The sequence below is a fragment of the Hyaena hyaena genome, unplaced genomic scaffold, assembly GCF_003009895.1.
Source record: "Hyaena hyaena isolate Hyena2069 unplaced genomic scaffold, ASM300989v1 scaffold_8, whole genome shotgun sequence".
Taxonomy (NCBI): domain Eukaryota; kingdom Metazoa; phylum Chordata; class Mammalia; order Carnivora; family Hyaenidae; genus Hyaena; species Hyaena hyaena.
In genome coordinates, this window is record NW_024080640.1 from 3,232,748 (window position 1) to 3,253,694 (window position 20,947).

General features: G+C 38.2%; 1 protein-coding gene across 2 annotated transcripts in view; it reads left to right on the plus strand.

Annotated features, from left to right (window-relative positions):
• KLHDC10 (kelch domain containing 10) overlaps positions 1–20,947 on the plus strand; it is a 75,312-nt gene that overhangs the window by 45,114 nt on the left and 9,251 nt on the right. For both annotated transcript variants that reach the window (XM_039243482.1, XM_039243474.1), the window contains exons 3-6: positions 14,572–14,793; positions 16,724–16,878; positions 18,031–18,179; positions 20,103–20,187. In XM_039243482.1, coding sequence (XP_039099413.1) covers positions 14,572–14,793; positions 16,724–16,878; positions 18,031–18,179; positions 20,103–20,187 — 611 coding nt within the window. The remainder of the gene's footprint in view (positions 1–14,571; positions 14,794–16,723; positions 16,879–18,030; positions 18,180–20,102; positions 20,188–20,947) is intronic.

Below are 20,947 nucleotides of genomic sequence, written 5' to 3' on the forward strand. Positions count from 1 at the left end.
CAATTTTGTACAAATATAAACAGAAACAACAAGGGAAACAGTGAAATAACGTTATGCCTGGATGGTGAGATTTTCTTTTCTTTTGAATATTCTGTTTTTCAATTCTTCAGTCATGGAAAAAAGAGATTAGTACAGGTAAGTCACATACCTTTGGTTATTTTGTAAGCCCTAAATTGGCTCCAACAATGGCTGAGGAAAATGGCCTCCGCCTGTGCTGAGAGGGAGGTGGGAGTGAAGCCAGCATCACCATCATCAGTCACCAGTGACTGCCTCTAAACCAGTGGTCTTGTCTTAGTTCTCACTTTCTTTGACCTGTTTGTAGTGTTTGATGCGTTGACCACCTGCACCTTCTTAAATCTTTCTCTTCTTTTGGGTTACTTTACTGTACAATCCTAGTGTTTTCTTCTTCTCTTTGATTGTTCATTCTGTTTCCTTCACTGGCTTCTTTCTTCCTACCCACTACAGGTGGGCATTGCTCCAGCGTTCTGTCCTTCTCTCCATTATCTCCTTTGGTTCTCTCATCAGCTTTCACAGACTTAACTCTCTCCGTTCGTTCGTTCATTCTTTCATTCTTTTAATATTTCTTGATTGCCTCCTGTGTACCAGGCAGTGTACCAGCTCAGTATCTAAATAGTAGAGAATCAGATAAACAATTACAAAAAATAATTTGAGTGTAATTCTTTGTGATAAGTGTCCTGATGAGGTAGCATGGTATGGGATTACATGGAAGAGGTTCCTGACTCAGCTTGTGGGGAGCATGGATAGAGACAGGAGTGGCCATCACGATGACTTTTCAGAAGAGATGTACTTAAATGCTGAGTAGGTATTAGCAAAGGAGAACATCTCAAATCATGGGAACCATGTACCTTAAGGAAAGGCAGTTAGGCAACACGGAGCATAGTCTCTCAGAGAACCATAGGGGGTTCAGCGTAGAGGGAAGGAGTAAGGAGAGAAGAAGCTGGAGAAGGCCCAGGTCAAGTGGGTACAACCCAAGGGAAGTTTTCAGAATCATTTTGTTTTTTTAACCAGTGAAGATGGTTATTCCGGTAATCGGGGTGAAAAGTGTTGGAGACTGCAGTGAAGGTAGTTGTAATAGGAGTAGAGAGTAGGGAGTTGATTTGAAATATAAACAAGTAGAATTGGATGAGACTTGATTCAACTAATATTGAAGGGGAGGAGCTTTCTGTGTGGACCGTTGTGCTCTTTACACATGTTAAATAGGTGGAGAGTGGGGCATATTTGAAGAGAAGATGATACACTCAGTTTAATCTCCCCAAATCAATAATAATGTATCCTTGAACCCTCAGTTTAAGAGTTATTTCCAGGGAAAGTTCCTTGGAAGGCCTGTCTCTTTTCTTTTTTTTCTTTTTTTTTTTTTAAATGTTTTTATTTATTTCTAGGAGAGAGAGAGACAGCGTGAACAGGGGAGGGTCAGAGAGAGAGGGAGTCACAGACTGAAACAGGCTCCAGGCTCTGAGCTGGCAGTCAGCACAGAGCCCGACGCGGGGCCCGAACCCACGAACCGCGAGATCATGACCTAAGCGAAAGTCGGACGCTTAACTGACTAAGCCACCCAGGCGCCCCGGCCTGTCTCTTTTCTGATGGCACCCTCGGTGTACCTGCCTGTGTCATAGCACTTATCACACTGAATTACAGTCATTGGTTCCTGTCCGTGCCTGCTGTTAGACTGTACGCTCTGCAAGGGCAGGGAGAGTGGGACAGTGCCTGACATTTCTCTGTCTCCAGTCTTAGCGCAGTACATGTGGTAGGGATATCATATGTATTTTAGTTGAATTGAATTATTAAGAAGGCTACTGTCAGGGAATAGGATGGAACTAAAATTTTCGTATACTCTCAATTTCTCTCTGGTGAAGTGGCAGTAAATTAGAGTTGTTGAGAACACAAAAATGCTGTTGTTTATCATTTTCTTAGATAAAAAAAAAAAACCTATGCTTTTGAAATTGGCACTTTTAAGTCTTTCATTTTGGGAAATCCTATGCATTAGGATTCTGATTCTGTTGGTTCTGATTTAACATTTCAAAGGGCTCGTTTTCTGTCACTGGATTCCTTCTCTAGAACCTGCATTTTCTCTGAAAGATATTTCTACCAATTAAAAGTGTGGTGTGAAAACAATATTAGTGTAATAAAACAATGGGTTTCCATTACAAAATGATGGCCTAAATGTACCCATTTATTTTTCCATACTTCTTAAATATCATTGCAAAAGACAAAATAGACATAAGAAAAAGAATAAATCGTGATTGTAGAAAAGAAAGGCTTTAAAGCCAAATTATCTCTATGTCTGAATCCAGGCTCTACCATTTACCAACTGTGTGCCTTTGGGCAAGTTTCTTACTCTTTTTTTTTTTCCATCCTCAGTTTCCTCATCTGTAAAATAAGTATGATGATAGTACTTCCTAGAGTTATTGTGAGGACCGAGAGAGAGAATGTGTGCAAAGTACTTGGAGTTTTTATATTTAGCCAATGTTGAATTAACGTTAGCTGCTTTCATTATTATTTTATTATACCAGGAAGTCTAAGGAATTTCAGGGTAATAGAAAGCAGTTGGAATTATATTGATTGAGAAACCAAAATAGTAAAATGGAACTCAAAATAGGTGCTCCCGCTGCATGGTGAATTCAGAGAATTCTTCATAGGGCCTCTTTCATGAAACTCTAAGCCTAGCGTCTGCAAGCGTGGCAGTAGGGAACAGGTTTAGGAAAGATAGGACATCAAGGGACTTCCTCCCTAACGGTTATTTCCCTTCTTCTGTCTCTTCATATAAAGAGCTCTGGCAACAGCATTAGTTCCTAGGATAACGCTGTGAGAACAATTCTTCAGGTGGAGTGAGGGGATTTGCTTTGGGGAAGACTGAGCAGGCTATGTCCCCATGGACTTGGATTGGAGAGAGAGTGGGAACACAAAGCAGAGCTTTAGGGAATGTGCGTCCACAATAGATTGGGCAAGGAGGGTAGAACAGGAGCAGGAAAAGAAGGGAGCTCAGTCTAGGATTGACATACATTAAAGGACCAAAATAAAAAATCAAAATACAGCCTGATTCTGGCAATCCTAAGGCAAAACTGCTTACCTTTTCTCAGCTTCTTTCAAAAAGGAAAGCTGTCAGTGTACCACCACTCTACCACTTGCCTGCAGACACCCACAGTGAAAGAAACCTCCCATTTGGAAGCTGGGAGACAGAGTAATACAACCGTTGAGGAAACCCATGTCTCTTAACAGTTACTAACCCATGTAGTCCTTCACGTATTAATATAAATAGGTGATCAAGGCCCATCAGACATTTGCAGAAGACTAGACTTGAAAGAGGATGACTAAGATGAACAAATAGCTGACATGGCGGAAACAGATAACAAGGAAGCAGAATGGAACTTTAGGAGTCTCTGATCATAGGAGGTTTCCTCAGAATCAAGAGTGAATTGAGTCCATAAATTAAAAATCAACTGCTGTGAGAAAAGGGAATAATTAAAGAATTAGTTCTGTGTTGAAGTCTTTTTAAAAAATGTTTATATTGACTTATTTTGAGAAAGAGAGCAAGCACATGTAGGCATGGGGCAGAGGGAGAGGGAGAAAGAGAGTCCCAAGCAGGTTCCACTCTCTGTCAGCACAGAGCCTGACACGAGGCTCGATCTCACCAACCATGAGATCATGACCTAAGCTGAAATCAAGAGTCGGACACTTAACTGACTGAGCCACCCAGGCACCTCTGTGTTGAAATCTTGATTGCTGAAATAAAAATGCAGTTGGAATGTTAAATAATATACAGTCTTAAGACCAATTTTTACAAAAATAAAAGAGGAAATCTAGAGACCATTACAAGAAGACCAAAAGAGAAAATACATGAGAGAAACTTAAACTGTGGGGACAAATCTAAGCGGTCAATATCCAGTTCATAGAGTCATGGAAGGGAGAAAATAAAGAAATAGAGACTATTTCCCTAAAGTGAAGGAAGACTATGAAGGGCCCACCAAGGAACAAGCAGGAAGAATACAAAAACAAACAAAAGCCTCTATCTGTACATTGGGGAACTCCTTATGATTCCAAAGACAGAAAATAGTTTACATAGAAAGACTGGTGTTGGATTTCTCACCTACAACATGACTTGCCTGAAGAGAAGTACACTCAGTGTTCTGAGAGAAAATTATTTTGAACAGAACTCTGTACCCAGCCTCACTAATGTTTATGTGGGGGTCAAAATAAACAAGATTTATAAAAGTTTGCTATTATACATACCCTTTTTGGAAGATTACTTTGAAGAGATACTCCCAGTAAAATGAAAACAAATCCAAGAAAGAGGAAGATTTGGATATAGAAAGCAACAGTGCAAAGAAATCAGTAAAACCCAAAGTGGTGTCCAAAAAAAGGGACTATGAAACCTAGTTTGATTTTAAAAAGATTTATAAAAATATAGAAGTATAAGTATGTGTATGTATGTGTGTATATATGTTATGTATATAACATTCTGTAACTAAAAATACAGAATAATATAAATGTGTATGTGTACATTTTATATGTATATATATATATAAAAGTATATATATATAAAACATTCTGTAACATTTCAGGTGATTTAAACAAACTGGGGGTAGGGAGAAAGTAAAACGGCTTAAGATTATCTGATTTTTTGTTTTAGAATTTACAGGTGTAATGTGGGTTTATTAAAACTCAAATAATATGGAAGTACGTAGGAGGGTGAAAGTGCCTTATCTCAAGCATGTTTAACAAACTTGAACAGATTAGTAAGAAGAAAATAGACATCTCAATAGAGGAACGTATTAAAAGCTTAAGCAGGCATTTCCCAAAGAAAAAACCCAGTTGGTCAATAAACAGAAAAAGGTAATGAGACAAATGCATATTTTTTAGTGTTTATTTTTGAGAGAGAGAGAGGGAGAAATAGAATCTGAAGCAGGCTCCAGGCTCCAAGCTGTCAGCACAGAGTCTGAGGCGGAGCTCGAACTCACGGACTGTGAGATCATGACTTAAGCCGAAGTTGGATGCTTAACCGACTGAGCCACCCAGGAGCCCCAGGGACAAATGCATATTAAAACCACAATGAAAGGGGCACCTGGGTGGCTCAGTCGGTAAAGCATCCGACTTCGGCTCAGGTCATGATCTCACGGTTTGTGGGTTCGAGCCCTGCATTGGGCTCTGTGCTGACACCTAGCTCAGAGCCTGAAGCCTGCTTCAGATTATGTGTCTCCCTCTCTCTCTCTGACCTTCCCCTGCTCATGCTGTCTCTCTCTCTCAGAAATAAATAAAAATGTTTTTGAAAACCCACAATGAAAATAGGTCTACAAACCTATATGAATTGCTAAATTAAAAAGACTGACAATACCAAATACTTTGTAAAGTTTGGCAGTGTCTAATAAAAGTAAAGATTTATACCATGACTCAGAAATTACATTTCTAGATTTATAGCCTGCAGATATGGACCTCTGTGCACCTGAAAACCTATACAAAAATGTTTATAGCAGCATTAAGAACCACTAATTTGAAACAACCCAAATCTCCATTCACACAACATAGAGTGGATAAATTGTGGTATACTATTTATACACAAAGTAATACTATTTGGCAATGGAGATGAGCCGACCATTTCACCCCAACAACATGCGTGAATCTCAGAAACATAATTATGAATGAAAGAGCCCAGGAAGAATAACATACTGTATCATTCTATTAAAATACAATTCAGGGGCACCTGGGTGGCTCAGTGGGTTAGGTGTCTGACCTTGGCTCAGATCATGATCTCACGGTCTGTGAGTTAGAGTCCCCCATCCGGCTCTGTGCTGACAGCTCAGAGCCTAGAGCCTGCTTCCGATTCTAGGCTCCCTCTCTCTCTGCCCCTCCCCTACTCATACTCTGTCTCTGTCTCTCTCTCAAAAATAATAAAAACATGAAAAAAAATTAAACGCACATGCATATACTAAACCAAATATTGGGAAAACCATTTGGGAAGAAAATTAACTTTTTAAAGCTACATCAATTTTTTTTCTGCTCAATTATGATTTTAAGTACAAAACTTCTCTATGCATTTATGGAAGAAGTACTACAATGCAAATGTTCTTGTGAAATGCATCTTTTGAAATTTTTATTTCTAAGTAAAGAATTGCTGTTACTTTATTTTTAGAATAGCTGTCTTTTTTAAAATATAATCTGTCTCAAAAATAAACATTGAAAAAAAATTTTAATACAATTCAAATTTAGGCCAAAATAAACAATATTGTTTAGGGATGCAAACTTAGGTATAATAAAGCCTTTAAAAGAAAGCAAGTTTAATAATTGCCATAAAAACTAGGAAATATATTTCCTCTAGAAGTGAAGGAGTTGTGGCCAAAAGAAGCAGGTAAGGGGACGTCTCAGCGCTGCCAGTATTCGATAGTTTGACCTAGGTGATGATTACATATTGCCTTTATGATCATTTGTTAAACTACACATTTATAGTTTTATGTGTTCTGTACATGTGTTATATTTCACAGTGAAAGAGGTTAAATTAAAACAAAGGTCCTGCTTCACATCTTTATTCTCCACTTTATTTCCCTCTCCAGAAGTAAACACTGTTAATATGGAACTTTCTTCCCATATGTGGTTTATTCTTAATATTGTTAGAAAAACAAAAGCTTATGGGTTTTAAAAATTATTAGAGGCTATAGGATGTAGATCTTCCTAGGAAAAAAGGAAACAAAATTAAGAAAGCTTGATTATTTCAATAAAATCAGGAAAATGGGAGAACAATAAGCTTTTCTTGATATCAAAAAAAGCATTTAAGGGGCACCTGGGTGGCTCAGTCGGTTAAGCATCCGACTTCAGCTTAGGTCATGATTTAACGATTCGTGGGTTTGAGCCCCGCGTCGGGCTCTGTGCTGACAGCTAGCTCAGAGCCTGGAGCCTGCTTCAGATTCTGTGTCATCTTCTCTCTCTGACCCTCCCCTGCTCACGCTGTCTTCTCTCTGTCTCTCTCAGAAATAAATAAAACATTAAAAAAAATTTTTAATAAAAAAAGCATTTAATAAAATTTGATACTCAGTGTGTTCATTTTGTTAAACTGCATCAAGCTCTACTCTTATGTGAAATTTTCTATATTACATTTCAATAAAAATTTTATTTAAAAAAATCATACCCATTCCTGGCAAGGAAACTATTTGCAGGCATCCAAGAACAAAGGAAAATTTATTTTATTGATAGGCTATCTATAAGAACCCAGTTAATTGTAGGGGAACCTTGGTGGCTCACTCAGTCGGTTATGCATCCAACTTCAGCTGAGGTCATCATCATGCAGTTCATGAGTTTGAGCCCCGCATCAGCCTCTCTGCTGTCAGTGCAGAGCCCACTTTGGATCATCTGTCTCCCTCTCTCTGCCCCTCCCGCACTCATGTTGTCTCAAAAATAAACATTTAAAAAATTGTTAAACCAATTGCAAATATCATATATAATTGTGAAACATTGCTAATATCTTCATTAAAGTAAAAGTAAGACAAAAATGCTTACTGTCATCTCCACTCTTCAACCTTATTCTGGAAGTGTCAGCCAATACAATAGAAGACAAGGAAAAAAGTTAAAAGTACATGTATTGGAAAGAAAGAGTGGAAAGTTGTCATTAATAACATGTATATGATTGTCTACTGTAAAATTCAAGATAATTAATGATAACTAATACCAGAGTTCAGACAGTTGGCTGGATAAAACTCAGACTTGCAAAGATAACTTTCCTATAAACAACAAATTAGAAAATAAAAGATCTATTCACAATTGTATGGAAAATTATACTTAGAAATAAAACCAAGAAAAAAATGAAACTACCAATGACTATCAAAAAAGATGAGGATAAATGGCTAGAGATTATCTTCCTTCATGACCTAATTTCAGACTCAACAGAAAAGTCACAAGAATGGTAAAAAGTCTGTACCTTTCTCCCAGATTCCCCTAATGTTAACATTTGATCACATTTGCTTTACCCTATTCCTTCTCTTGTCTCTCTCCTCTCCTTGCCCATTCCCCTGCTGTGTATAACACACGTGTACACATGCACATGCATATTGTTTGAACCGTTTTTTAGGGTAAGCTACAGACTTCATCCCCCTTTACCCCTAAGTACTTAAGTATCTTTTCCTGAAAAACAAGTATTCTCTTTGCAGACTTGTCCCCAAAATAGAAAATTATAAGTAATAGATAAAATTAACACTAGCATCTAATTTACCGACCTTATTTTCAGATTTTGCCAGTTATTCCAGTGATATCGTTTTTAGTAAAAGGAGATACCAGATCATGTGCTGCATTCAGTTCTTATACATCTTCAGCCTGGACATTGATAATTTTGAACAGTAAACACTAGTTATATTGTGGAATGGCCCTTACATTCAGCTTATGCACTTTTGGTAGGAACACCTGAAGTAATACTGTGTTCTTCTCAATGCACATGGTGCAGGTTTGTCCCATTAAGACCATGTTAACTTGGATCACCTGGATAAAATGGTGTCTTACACTAAGGAACGTTTTATGGGTTTTTAACAAACTGATTTCAAAATTCATTGCGAGAGTAAATGGAGAAAAACAGCCAGGAAGCTTATGAAAAAGTAACAAAAAAGGGAACTTGCCTTACTAGATGTTGATTGATACTTCAAAGCTGTCATAATTAAAACAGTGTGATAATGATATAGGAATAAGTAGACAGTGGCACTGAACAGAGCCCAAGCCCATGGACCCTGATACCTAGAACAGTGTGACCACTATCTCAAGCATGCTGTGCTCGGCACTTGAAACTGACTCACGATAACACCAGAATCTGTCAAAGCGAATTTATTTTATTGCTTCCATCTTAGATACTAAAAACTACTCTGCCCTGAGAAGCCAAATATTTACATACACATCTCGTATAGGGCCTAGAGTCCCTTCGGTAGGAAATGCTTACATATTGCCTGCTGATATGAATGGATTGCTTTTGCCTGGGCAGCTTGGACTCTGGGAGTAGGAAAAAGACCAGTCTGCCTGCTGGTCAGGGGCAGAAGCCAGCTGGCTCGGTCTTCCTTGGATTTCCTGTCCAGGTTTCCAGGTGCACAACAGAAGACCTGTCTTCTCCAGTAGAGGTAACGGAAAGCTTTATATTTGGGGAAAAGTGACCAATTAAACAATTTATCCTTTAGCTATTTGATATCTATAACTAGCTACTACTTTTAGCAGTAAAAGTTCTTATTTTTTTAATGGCCTCCCCACAAATATTTGATAGAACATTTAGAGGTGGCTACATCTTGTAAAGTAATAGACTTATTAAGCAGTACGTGTACATGCTATTTTATTTGCAAGCTTTTGCAATTAAGATCTGTGGTTTTGCTTTATATTACTCTTGCACATTCTTAGGTTTTGTGTCCAAATTTGTAATTAGACCTGGATAATTGGGATTTTCCTAATTCTACTCTAGAACATGTCAGTTTAGTACCTGATAAAGGTGATATATCAATTCAGTATAGAAGAGATGGCTTTTCCATAAGTGGTTTGGGGGCAATGGCCTATCCATTTGAGGGGAACAATTAGAGCCCTACCTCATACAATACACAAAAATAAGTTCTGGATGTATTCAGGTTCTGAATATAAAAAGTCTAAACTATAAAATTAGAAGTAAATGGGAATGTTTTAAATAATTTTGTAATGATTTAGAAATATATGAGATATAGAGCAGCCTTGTTTCTTTTTGTTTTTGCAAAGGAACCTTAGAAGAAAAGATTGATTCTCTCAGATGAAAACTTCATCGGTTAAAAGATACCATAAACAAAATTGAGACAAGTAACAGGCTGGAGGAAAGAAATGTAATAGTTTCTACAAATCTGTGAGAAGAAAACTCAGTACATGAAAAAATAGGCAAGGGATGTGATCAGGCAGTTCCCCAAAGAAGAAATAAAATGAGCTGATAAATATGTGAACTAGTAAAAATCAGGGAAATACAAATTACCTGATACCAATTTGCACCCTTCTGGTGGGCACAAGTGAAAGAGGTTAAAGAAACCGTGAAGAAATAGGCACTTCCAGAAACCATTGCTGGGAGTGTAAATTGTTCCAGTCTTTTTGGAGAGCAATATGCCTCTGTGACAACATTGCATCTGTAACAATTCAAAGTGTATATTCCCGGGGCGCCTGGATGGCTTAGTCGGTTAAGCGTCCGACTTTCGCTTAGGTCCTGATCTCACGGTTCGTGGGTTCGAGCCCCACGTCGGACTCTGTGCTGACTGCCAGCTCAGAGCCTGGAGCCTGTTTCAGTCTGTGACTCCCTCTCTCTCTGACCCTCCCCTGCTCACGCTGTCTCTCTCTCTCTCTCCTAGAAATAAATAAAAATATTTTTTAAAAAAACAAAGTGTATATTCCTTTGACCCAGAAATACTCAGACATTTGCACCTGGCTATACGTAAAGGAAGCTTTGTTAAAATATTGTATTAGTGAAAACATTAGCAGCACCCTAATCATCTGTCACCTGATGAGGGACAGCTAGCTGCTTTCTTCCTTTGGGCTAGAAACTGAAGCCCATTTTCCTGGTTACCATAAGCTCCGATGTACTCCCTGGGGTAAATGGCAAGTTGTTGTGACATGGTGAGCACACGCTCGCACATCATAGGTGCATGCTGCCTTAGCTGGAGGTTGCCTTCTGGGTTTTAGCAGTTCACCTCTGCATACAAATTCGCATTTGAATTTTTTACATTTTCTAGTGGAAGTTCCTGAATCAGGTACCCTAATTCTATGGATGATTTTAATAGCAGCAAGTCATTTTTAGGAAAGTGAGATTTGCACATGGAGAATTTGGGGGAGAATTCAGAGAACTATTTAATAGTCTAAAACCCAATCTTATTTCAGTCAAGTTGATGAGCCTATGCTATATCCCACATAATGAAAATCAGTGCTTAGTCTCCATGACATTAGCCCTGACAAACTCCCATGATTTATTCAAAATAAAATTTGACTTCCTGATACGTTAGTCATTCTTGGGCTATAAATATGCACAAAGAAATCTCTAGTTACTGACCAAAGAGAAGGAAGAGTAACCTCTTCACTCCCAGCTATCAGACTTTTTGACAGGGTGTTTAATATTTATCAAAAATTGATCAGATTCTCTTTGCCCAGCAGTTTAACTTGCAAAGGTAATGAAATTGCTCAAAAGCCAGCAATTGAGTTAGACCAGCTCTGTTCAATAGAAATGCTATGTAAACCACAAAATTTAAAAATTTCTAGTAGCCACATTAAAAAAGTAGAAGACAGGTGACATTAATTTTAATATTACCTTTATTTAACTCAGGATATAAAAAACATTTCAATGTATATTCAATACAAAAATTTATAATTTTACATTCGTTTTTGGATATTAAGTCTTTGAAATTCAGTGGGCATTTTACATTTAGAGCGTATCTCAGTTTGGATCATCCTCATTTCAAGTGCTCAACATTAATGTGTGGATAGTGGCTACTGCACTGGACAATGTAGGACTAGCCTATAAGCTCCAGAGGACAGAAATGCTAATGGTATCCCTGTTCCCCATCACTGTATCCCCAGCATCTTACACAGTACCTGGCACATAGCAAGTATCTGATAATATTTTTGGCTTAAAGAATGAGTGGATAAATTAAAACTGTCTTTTCACTAACTCCTCAACCTTTAATACATTTGAGTTATATTTGTAACAAAAATAGTTGTCAATATATTTATAATAGAATATCTGCTGTGCGGCCATTTAGAGAAAATCCTAGAATATACTGTGTGTCTATTCATATCTGTCCAAAAGCAGTTTAAAAAAATTACTGTTGACTCCAGGCAGTAACGTGACTGACATTATAGAGATTCTTAGAGTTTCCCATCTGGTGACCATAGCAACTCTGTTCTGTTTTTTCTTTAAATTTGTCACACTAATTTTTATTTCTTTATATATTTTAAAAATATGTTTATTTTAAATATTATTTCTTTTTGAGACAAAGAGAGAGAAAACAAGTGGGGGGTGGGCAGAGAGAGAGGGGGCCAGAGGACCTGAAGCCGGCTCTGGGCTGACAGCCGTGAGCCCAGTGCGGGGCTTGAACTCGCGAAATGTGAGATCATGATCTGAACCAGAGTCAGACTTGGGGTGACTGAGCCACTCAGGTGCCTCTAAATTTGTCTCACTAACTTTCAGAAACATTTGTATTTTGAGAAGATGTTGTGCAATCTACTCCCTACCCCCCAAATAGTATATCTTAAGTATAATGATATCAAAGTCCACTGAGAGCTGTACACTGTTTTGCTCATCCCTGTCATTGTTTTCTTTAAAGTTAAAATCAGTGAAACTTCCAGTGACTGTTACCAACTGTATTAGGTGTTAGAGATAGTACCAAATAATTGTTACATATGACCTTTGCCTTTGAGGAGCTTATAACCTATTTGGAGAAGAAAAACAAACATTAACAAAATAAGTAGAGAAGAATTAAATTTGTAAGTTTTTGTTAAGTGTTTTCTGTGTGCCTTAGGCTTGGTGCTAGGAAGATGAATACACATACATTCCTCTCTCTTCAAATAGCTTGCAGATACTTGGAAGATTCACATATAAACCATTAAACATTTTAGGGGCACTGGGGTGGCTCAGTCAGTTGTGCCCGACTTCAGCTCAGGTCATGATCTCACAGTTCATGAGTTCGAGCCCTGCGTCAGGTTCTGTGTTGACAGCTCAGAGCCAGGAGCCTGCTTTGGATTCTGTGACTCCCTCTCTAACTGCCCCTCCCCCGCTCATGTGCGTTCTATTTCTCTCTCTCTCAAAAATAAGCATTAAAATAAAACTTACTAATAAACATTTTAATAACACTATGAAAACATCTGTGAGGTACAGGAATAATATCCCCTTATGCAGATGAGGAAGCTGAGACTCTGGGTCAGTGACTTGCTCAAGGTAGCAGTTAGAAAAAACCTGGATTCAAATCTAGATACTTTTTGGAGCCTTTGCTCTTTCTTCCACACCACACTTTCTGTGTTTCAAGATTCGTAGAAAGAGAAATTGAATTCTTCACTTGAGGTAAATCACAGCTCATGAGTAAATTTTCTAACTGATTATAGTTTGCCTAATATACTCCTGTATTTATATAATCTTATAGCAAGTGCATATCCTATTATTTGAAGTGTAGGGTGCTGAACTGTAAGGGCCCTACAGGTTTTATTGATGAGAAAGCTATAAGGGCTGGACTTGGAGGCATTTCCACAAGTAGGCGTTGAAGGGTAGGAGGTCAAGCCAAGGTCTAAGGTAAGGACACACCTTTCCAAGCTGAGAGACAAACTTAAACAGGCAGGAGTGTGAGAGATGAGGACAAAGTTAGGTCGTCAAAGGCTCTAAATCACTAGCTGAGGACTGTGCTTGAACAGGAAGGAACCATCAAAGATTCTCAAGCAGGACTGAGAAGTTGGGGTTGAGCGATTCAGTGATTCGTGGTTCATGAGTTTTTTAGTGTCTCTTAGGTCTGTGCAATTTCTTTTCAGTTCTTATTTAAAATTATACCCTAGGAAGTGGGATTTTGACTAAGAAAATATATAAGGCCTATGTAAGGTTGATAATAAATATTTATTTGTATAACAAGTTTGTTAGGTGTCCAGCATTGTCCTAAATATTAATTAACATTCTACTAGTACCTATTCCTAGTATAAGAAAGTAGATTAAGTCTTTAGGGTAACGGACAACTATAGTAGCTTCTTATTCTATCCAATATGTATTTAAACATCTTTGGTTCTATAGCTAGATCAGGGTTTATGTGGAGTGGTATAAAAAATTATAAGAATAATAGAAATAATATAAAATTGTAGGTTTTTTTACTCTAATCATGAAGTTATTCTTTGTGAACTAGTTGATGTAATTTCAGAAATTATAGAAAGCTTCAGAAAGCTTTCAAATATAAATTGTAGAAATAGCTTTCCTTAGTAAAGCTCTTTATAGGATGAAAGATGCTCTTTGAGATAACTCTAAGGATATTTTTTGTTAACTTCCATAATGTCTGGAGAGGGATTTAAATTCTAAATTTTCCTATAACTCTTTGAAAGCCAGTTTTCTTTTTAAGTGTGTAATTATATATTGTGAACAAATCATAGGTTTTATGTGCGTGTATTTTTATTTATACATGATTCATTCACATTTGTGATTATATTTATGTAGTTCTCTAATGTTTTCAGTTTAATTTACTTGGCCTGTGTTTTTGTTCTCCCCTAAGGAAATAAGAAAATTTGTCCCGTTAGCTTTTGGATTATTAAACCCCTCCTCCTTCTCTTCTTGCAAATTTCAAGTTGTCAGCCATTTTCTTGAGTTTATAATGCTATTTTTCCTCCCTTGGAAAAATATGTTTTTTACAGTTTCCAAAATCTATAAGTAGTTGTATGAAATAGAAATGGAGACTAGCTCCTTAAAATTACCTTAAGTAGTGTGTGCAAATGTATAAACTAACCTAAGTAAATAAAAAGTAAATCCACGTTATAAATCTTCCCCAATACCCTTTTAAAACTAAAATAATTGTGACCAAATTGTGTTTGTGCTTTGAATCTGCTTGGCCATCTGTGGAAAACTGTCCTCTTCTTTCCTAGGCCACAGACCTCCACCAGCACGAAGTGGACATCGTTGTGTGGCAGATAATACCAACCTCTATGTGTTTGGAGGTTATAACCCAGATTACGATGAATCTGGAGGGCCAGATAACGAAGACTACCCTCTCTTCAGGGAGCTTTGGAGGTATCACTTTGCTACAGGAGTGTGGCACCAGATGGGCACAGATGGCTACATGCCCCGGGAATTGGCATCCATGTCACGTGAGTGCAAGCAGTTTTGAACTTTGGACTATAATTATGAAATGTCTATGAGAACAGGTTCAGAGTCGCATGTTTTTTGTTCATCATTCATAATAATACTGTAATATGATTAAACCCTGTTCATGGATAGGCTTTTTAGTATGTAATAATACAGCATGATGATTCAGAATCACTTGGGAGTCAGATAGTCCTGAGTTTAAATCTAGCTGTGTACCATTCACTTGCTTGATGATTTTTAGCTTCAAGTTCCTTACCTGTACAATGAGATTAGTAATATCTCGGAGGGTTCAATATAAAGTTTCATATGTGTGTATATATATGTATATACACACACACACAATGCACAGTATAGTAGAAGATCAACAAATGGAGCTTATAATGGCAATAATAGCTTCTGAACAAAGTACTTCACGCGTAGTATCTGTTTACCTCACGACATCTTTATAATGCACAAACTAGAATTATTGCCATTGTACAAATGAGAAACTGAGTGGAAAGAGCCCAAGTGTGTCCACTGACATACACACACACACACACACACACACACACACACACACAATGGACTATCACTCAGCCATCAGAAAGAATGAAATCTTGCCATTTACAATGACATGGATGGAGCTAGAGTGTATTATACTAAGTGAAATAAGTCAGAGAAAGATACCATATGATTTCACTCATATGTGGAATTTAGGAAGCAAAACAAATGAACATATGGGAAGGGAGAAAAAGAGGGAACCAAACCAGAAGAGATTCTTAATGATAGAAAACAAACTGAGAGTTGATGAAGGGAGGTGAGTGGTGGGTGGGATGGATGGGTGATGGGTACTAAGGAGGGCATTTGTTGGGATGAGCACTGGGTGTTATATGTAAGTGATGAATCACTAAATTCTATTCCTGAAACCCGTGTTATACTATATGTTAACTAACTAGAACTTAAATAAAAATTTGGAAGGAGAAAATAAAAAAGAGAAACTGAGGCTGTAGAGATGCCCTAAGGAAATGGCTAAGACTGCAGGCTCTGGAGTTAGACTGCCTGGAATTGAATCCTAGCTTGGCAGCATTCTTTTTGGGAAACCTTCAACCAGTGTTTAAACCACTCTCCACTTTTGTTTCATCATCTGTTAAAAACAGAGAAGATAAGATTAGTTCCCACCTCATAGGGCTGTTGTGAAGATTAACTTGGAGATTAAATAACTTTCCTGAGGTCACATGAGAATTGAAACCTCGCTAGCTGGCTCCAGAGCCCATGCTGATTCTTATACTGTATTAACTGAAGAATTGATTTAAAAAAAAAATGCCCTTGAAATAATACAGTAGCACTATTTTGGGAGCATTTGTCATCAGAGAGAGAAAGAGTGTGTGTGTGTGTGCGTGTGTGCATGCATGTGTGTGGTTGCAGGAACAGAAGAGACAGAAGGACACCAGAGTTACCAGCAGGATATTGGTGTTTCTTTTTATCTGGTGGAGGATTAAGGCGACAGAAACCATAATTTAAAGTGTAGAGACCATTCATTCCCCTGGCAAAACCAGAACGATCCTTTTATCCCTTCACCCGGAGTCCTGCTGGGCCCTTGCTACGGCAAAGACAATACTTCATTTTCCTCTGCTTTGCTGCCACTTGAACTGTCTTGAAAGGCTGTGCTGTGCTGTCACAAGCTCATGTCTTTTAGTATTGTCATATACAGTATTTCATGAACTCCACAAATATGTATTGAGTACGTGTCACACACCTAACAATGAGCTGGCTCCGTGACACAGTTTGGATGGTGTGGATTAAGCTTTTTTCTGCAGTACTTTGCAGTGGTTAGATGTCAGTGGTTTGAACTACCTTCTGAGACCATTAAAGCAGGTATTTTCTTTTTTCAGTTTCTCAGTTATTCTGGGTTTAGCCAGTATGTAAATGGAATTTGTGCTTCTCCTTCCCTAGTTGTGCTGCATGGAAACAACCTGTTGGTGTTTGGAGGTACAGGCATCCCATTTGGCGAGAGCAATGGCAATGACGTCCATGTGTGTAACGTGAAGTATAAGAGATGGGCTTTGCTCAGCTGTCGCGGGAAGAAACCCAGTCGTATATATGGACAGGTACCAGTCTGTAGCCAGTCACGGTGGATGTATTTCTGCAGATTTTTCTAGTTTAGGGGACAATGTCAGAATATTTATTACCATGTTTTTAATAGAGAATAAAATTCACTGGGGCAAATACATGATTTTTCAGTTCTGATTATGACGTAATTTATAAATCTGGTTGCTTGCCTTCTTCTTTCCTTTTTTCCCCTCTTTGTTTCTAATCCAATTTGGGATCGTGATCTAGATCTATACGGAAGTATTTTTAAATGTCTGGACTCACCGCATCCCTACTCCCACCCCCCGGTGAGAGATCGGGCTCTGTGTATGGTCTGGGCGCCATCAGCCCTAGAACAATTTGATTCTGTAGAGAGCTTTCTGACCTAAGGAGTAGAGGAGATGATCTCTGCACTTGGTACGAGATTGTTATACAGACTAATCTGAACTAAAACACAAATTATGTGCAGATGAGTTTCTAATTACATTCCAGTGCTTCAAATCATAGGTTTGGAAAGTTACATCCCAAAATATCGGGAGCAACCTACCAGCATCAGAGACCCTTTGAAAGTAATGGGCTGAGCTTGAAACAAGCAAGCGTTGGCTTCTTGCTCAAGCTGGCCAGCTTTGGTACTGCTGGTAAATACCTTGTGTAGAGGCACACACTTGGTAACTGTCCCACCACAGGAGGCATATCAACTCTGATACACAATCATAACAAACGCTGAGCCTATGCTAAAGAAGAGTCTGGTGGAAAACGTGAAGTTTTATGATTGCTGACTCTAGGCATTTTACTTAAGGAGGTCTGGTGGCTTATTTTCATATCTGCTTCTTCTTCCTGAGAGTGATTTTCTTCACACTGCTTAGAAAGAGAAGCAGCTTTGCATGGAAGTGCTCATGGCCACGATGCATACACTCTTGGGTTGGCTACGACCCGTAAGGGATACCCTGGCCTGTCTAGGTAGGATTGCTTTCCGGTTGAGGAAAGCTCTGCCTGTCTAAAAGTAATCTCTGGGTTCTCTAAAATCTTTAATCCTTTAAAGTTCTGATATTTTAGAAGGTTAAAAAATACAAAAGAATTGCATAAAGTCTGATTTTGGGGTATTTAATAAGTTTACATTCTTCAATCAAGTGTTCTTGAGTCAGTGGTATTCACATTTCCTTGTTTTCCAGGCCATGGCGATCATCAATGGCTCCCTTTATGTTTTTGGAGGGACAACTGGCTATATTTATAGCACAGATCTGCACAAATTAGATCTCAATACCAGAGAGTGGACACAACTGAAACCAAACAACCTGTCCTGTGATCTGCCAGAAGAGAGGTGAGGTTCTAAGATTAAAGCATGTTTATTCTTCCTTGCTAAAATTTGACTCTTTTCAGAATGTTGGTAATATGGTTTGAAGAAAATTCTTAAGGCCTGGTTAAAAGAGCTAACTGGCTGGTAGATCCCAGTTGAGCATTAAAGAAAGGTCTTCTGGTTAACGAGTGATATTTCTCCATTAACTGTAGATTCTTTCTCATGTTACTTTCTTTTATACCTAAGTTTTTCAGCATTAAGAAGATAGCAACACATTGAAGAAAAAAACCAATGGTAGCAATTGTAATTAAATATCATATTACAGACAAAACAATTACTTTCTAGTTACTTTTTTGATTTCCCTTCTTCACTTGCACATTGGGATTCTTCGGTTCATTTGCTTGCAGCTGTAACCCCAGAAGAAGGCGCATTTGCCTGTGGCCTGCACCACATTGAGTTCCCATCATAGTACTCAATGAATATTGATCGGACGGATGGATGGAAAGGAGGGAGGGAGGCCATTCATTTTCAGTGCCCTGCTAAGCACACAAGCATCACATGGTGCTCCTAGCTGCCTTCTAGGAGCAGGCATAGGCCTTGTGCTTTTCTTTCCTGATAGGAGTTGTCTCTTAGAAGTAAGCTCTGTGGAAAAACTTAATTTTTCCCCCTCCTGTTTAAAAGTAAAGACAGTAGGGGCACGTGGCTGGCTCAGTCAGAAGAGCATGCAAGCCTTGATTTTAGGGCTGTGAGTATGAGCCCCATGGTGGTGTAGTGATTACTTAAATGAATAAACTTAAAAAAGTTATGCAAAGACAGGAAACATTTTTTGTATGCACTCTGTTTAGATGAATGCACTTAACTCTTTGTTTCCTTTAAACAAAATGGAATAGAGGTGCTAAGATTGCAGTATGTCAGTGGGCTGTTGATTGCGGAACTACCGTGTGAGGACTTGGGAGGTGGACCGCTACTGGAATAATTTTGATGTAACTTATTTTATTAGCACCAGGGCCTTCAAAGAAAGGAGGAAATAGATTAAGTTTTCAAAGCATTTTCACATGGTTGCCTTCTTGAATCATTTTATGGACATATTGTAAATTGTTCCAGCTTCTAGCTAGACTGCTTGGATAAAAGTTCTGGTAGGTGTTGTTTCACATTATAGTCACAGTTCTATGTAGCATAATTTTTCGATATCTTTGTATCTATTAAATAAGTATCTTCATATGAAAGCTCAGAGTCTAGGGTTTCTAATGAAATGTAGACAGATCCTTTTTAGAAAATCTGGAAAATACAGATCAGCCAAATGAAGAAAATAAAAAACAAAAGCTTAATCTGAAGATAACCAGGGTTCACATTTTGGATGTATCTTTGTAGTTATTTTCTGTGCATATTTGTGTAACTATAAATTTTTAATGAGATTATAGCCTATCTGCTCTTACATGAGAGAATTTTTTTTTTTTAGTTAATGACATGAAAAGAAATTTCCAATATATTAACCATACTCTACACCTACCTTCTTATTGGTTGCACACTAATCTGTTTTGTGTATATTCTGTAATTTATTTAATCAGTTCACTGTTGTTGACCACCTCGGTTATTTCTAATAATTTATTACTATGTATACTTATCCAGTAAAAAGCCTTGTAGCTGGGGCACCTGGGTGGCTCAGTCGGTTAAGCGTCCGACTTCGGCTCAGGTCATGATCTCACAGTTCGTGGGTTCGAGCCCCACGTCAGGCGCTGTGCTGACAGCTAGCTCAGAGTCTGGAGCCTGTTTCGGATTCTGCATCTCCCTCTCTCTCTGACCCTCCCCTGCTCACGCTGTCTGTCTCTCTCAGAAATAAATAAAACAAAAAAAAAAAAAAAAAATTAAAAAAAAAAGCCTTGTAGCTGAATCTTAGGTAGATCGTTTTTCACTTTAATATAGATGGATTTTATTGTATATTTTCAGATACAGACATGAAATTGCACATGATGGGCAGAGGATTTACATCTTGGGAGGTGGTACTTCCTGGACAGCTTATTCCTTAAACAAGGTATATTTAAAAATCATCCTCATCATCATCATAATGAGGGACAGTGAGAGAGAGAAGGTTAGGAAAAGGAGGCATGTTTCATACAAGCAACATTCTGTTACTGTGGGTATTGGGATTTTTGGACAGGTTCCTTATTAACACCTGTTTTGTGTTCCGTGCTCTTTATAACAGAAGGCCAAACTCTATGCCCCTGTTAGGCTTTCCAGTTGATGGCTCTATTGATCACACACTAAAAACACATGGAAATTAACCCAGGTACAGCTGGATGAGGAAAGAGACTAAAAGGAGGACATAGTAGCTTAAATGGAGAAACTGGTGAGAACTGGAGCCAGTTGCTCAGAACGTCCCACAGAATGTCTCTCGTCATCAGCGCGACGTCAAAAAGAACAGTGCATTTAGGGCTCTGCGTCACTCACTTTAGAAAGCTGTACTCTGAGGGTTTTTATTCACCCCTCCCTGTGGCTTTTCTAAATGCACATCTCCCAGGGGAAATCTAGGTTAGGCTACGGAGCTCCTGGTCTGCTTTGGAACCTTATTGGTCTTTTTTGAGTTCTGTCAAAACTGCACTCTCATATTTTCTTCTCAACAGTTGCTTTTTTCTGGTATAAAAAAAAATGATACACGTTCATTGCAAAAAAAAGTGGCAGTTGCAGAATTCCAAATTTTATACTTTTTTGTGATTTTAAAAACTTGGAGTCCTCTATCTGCTTAATTGTCAACTGCTTCATTTAATGTTGTTTTGCCTTATATTAGAATTAGG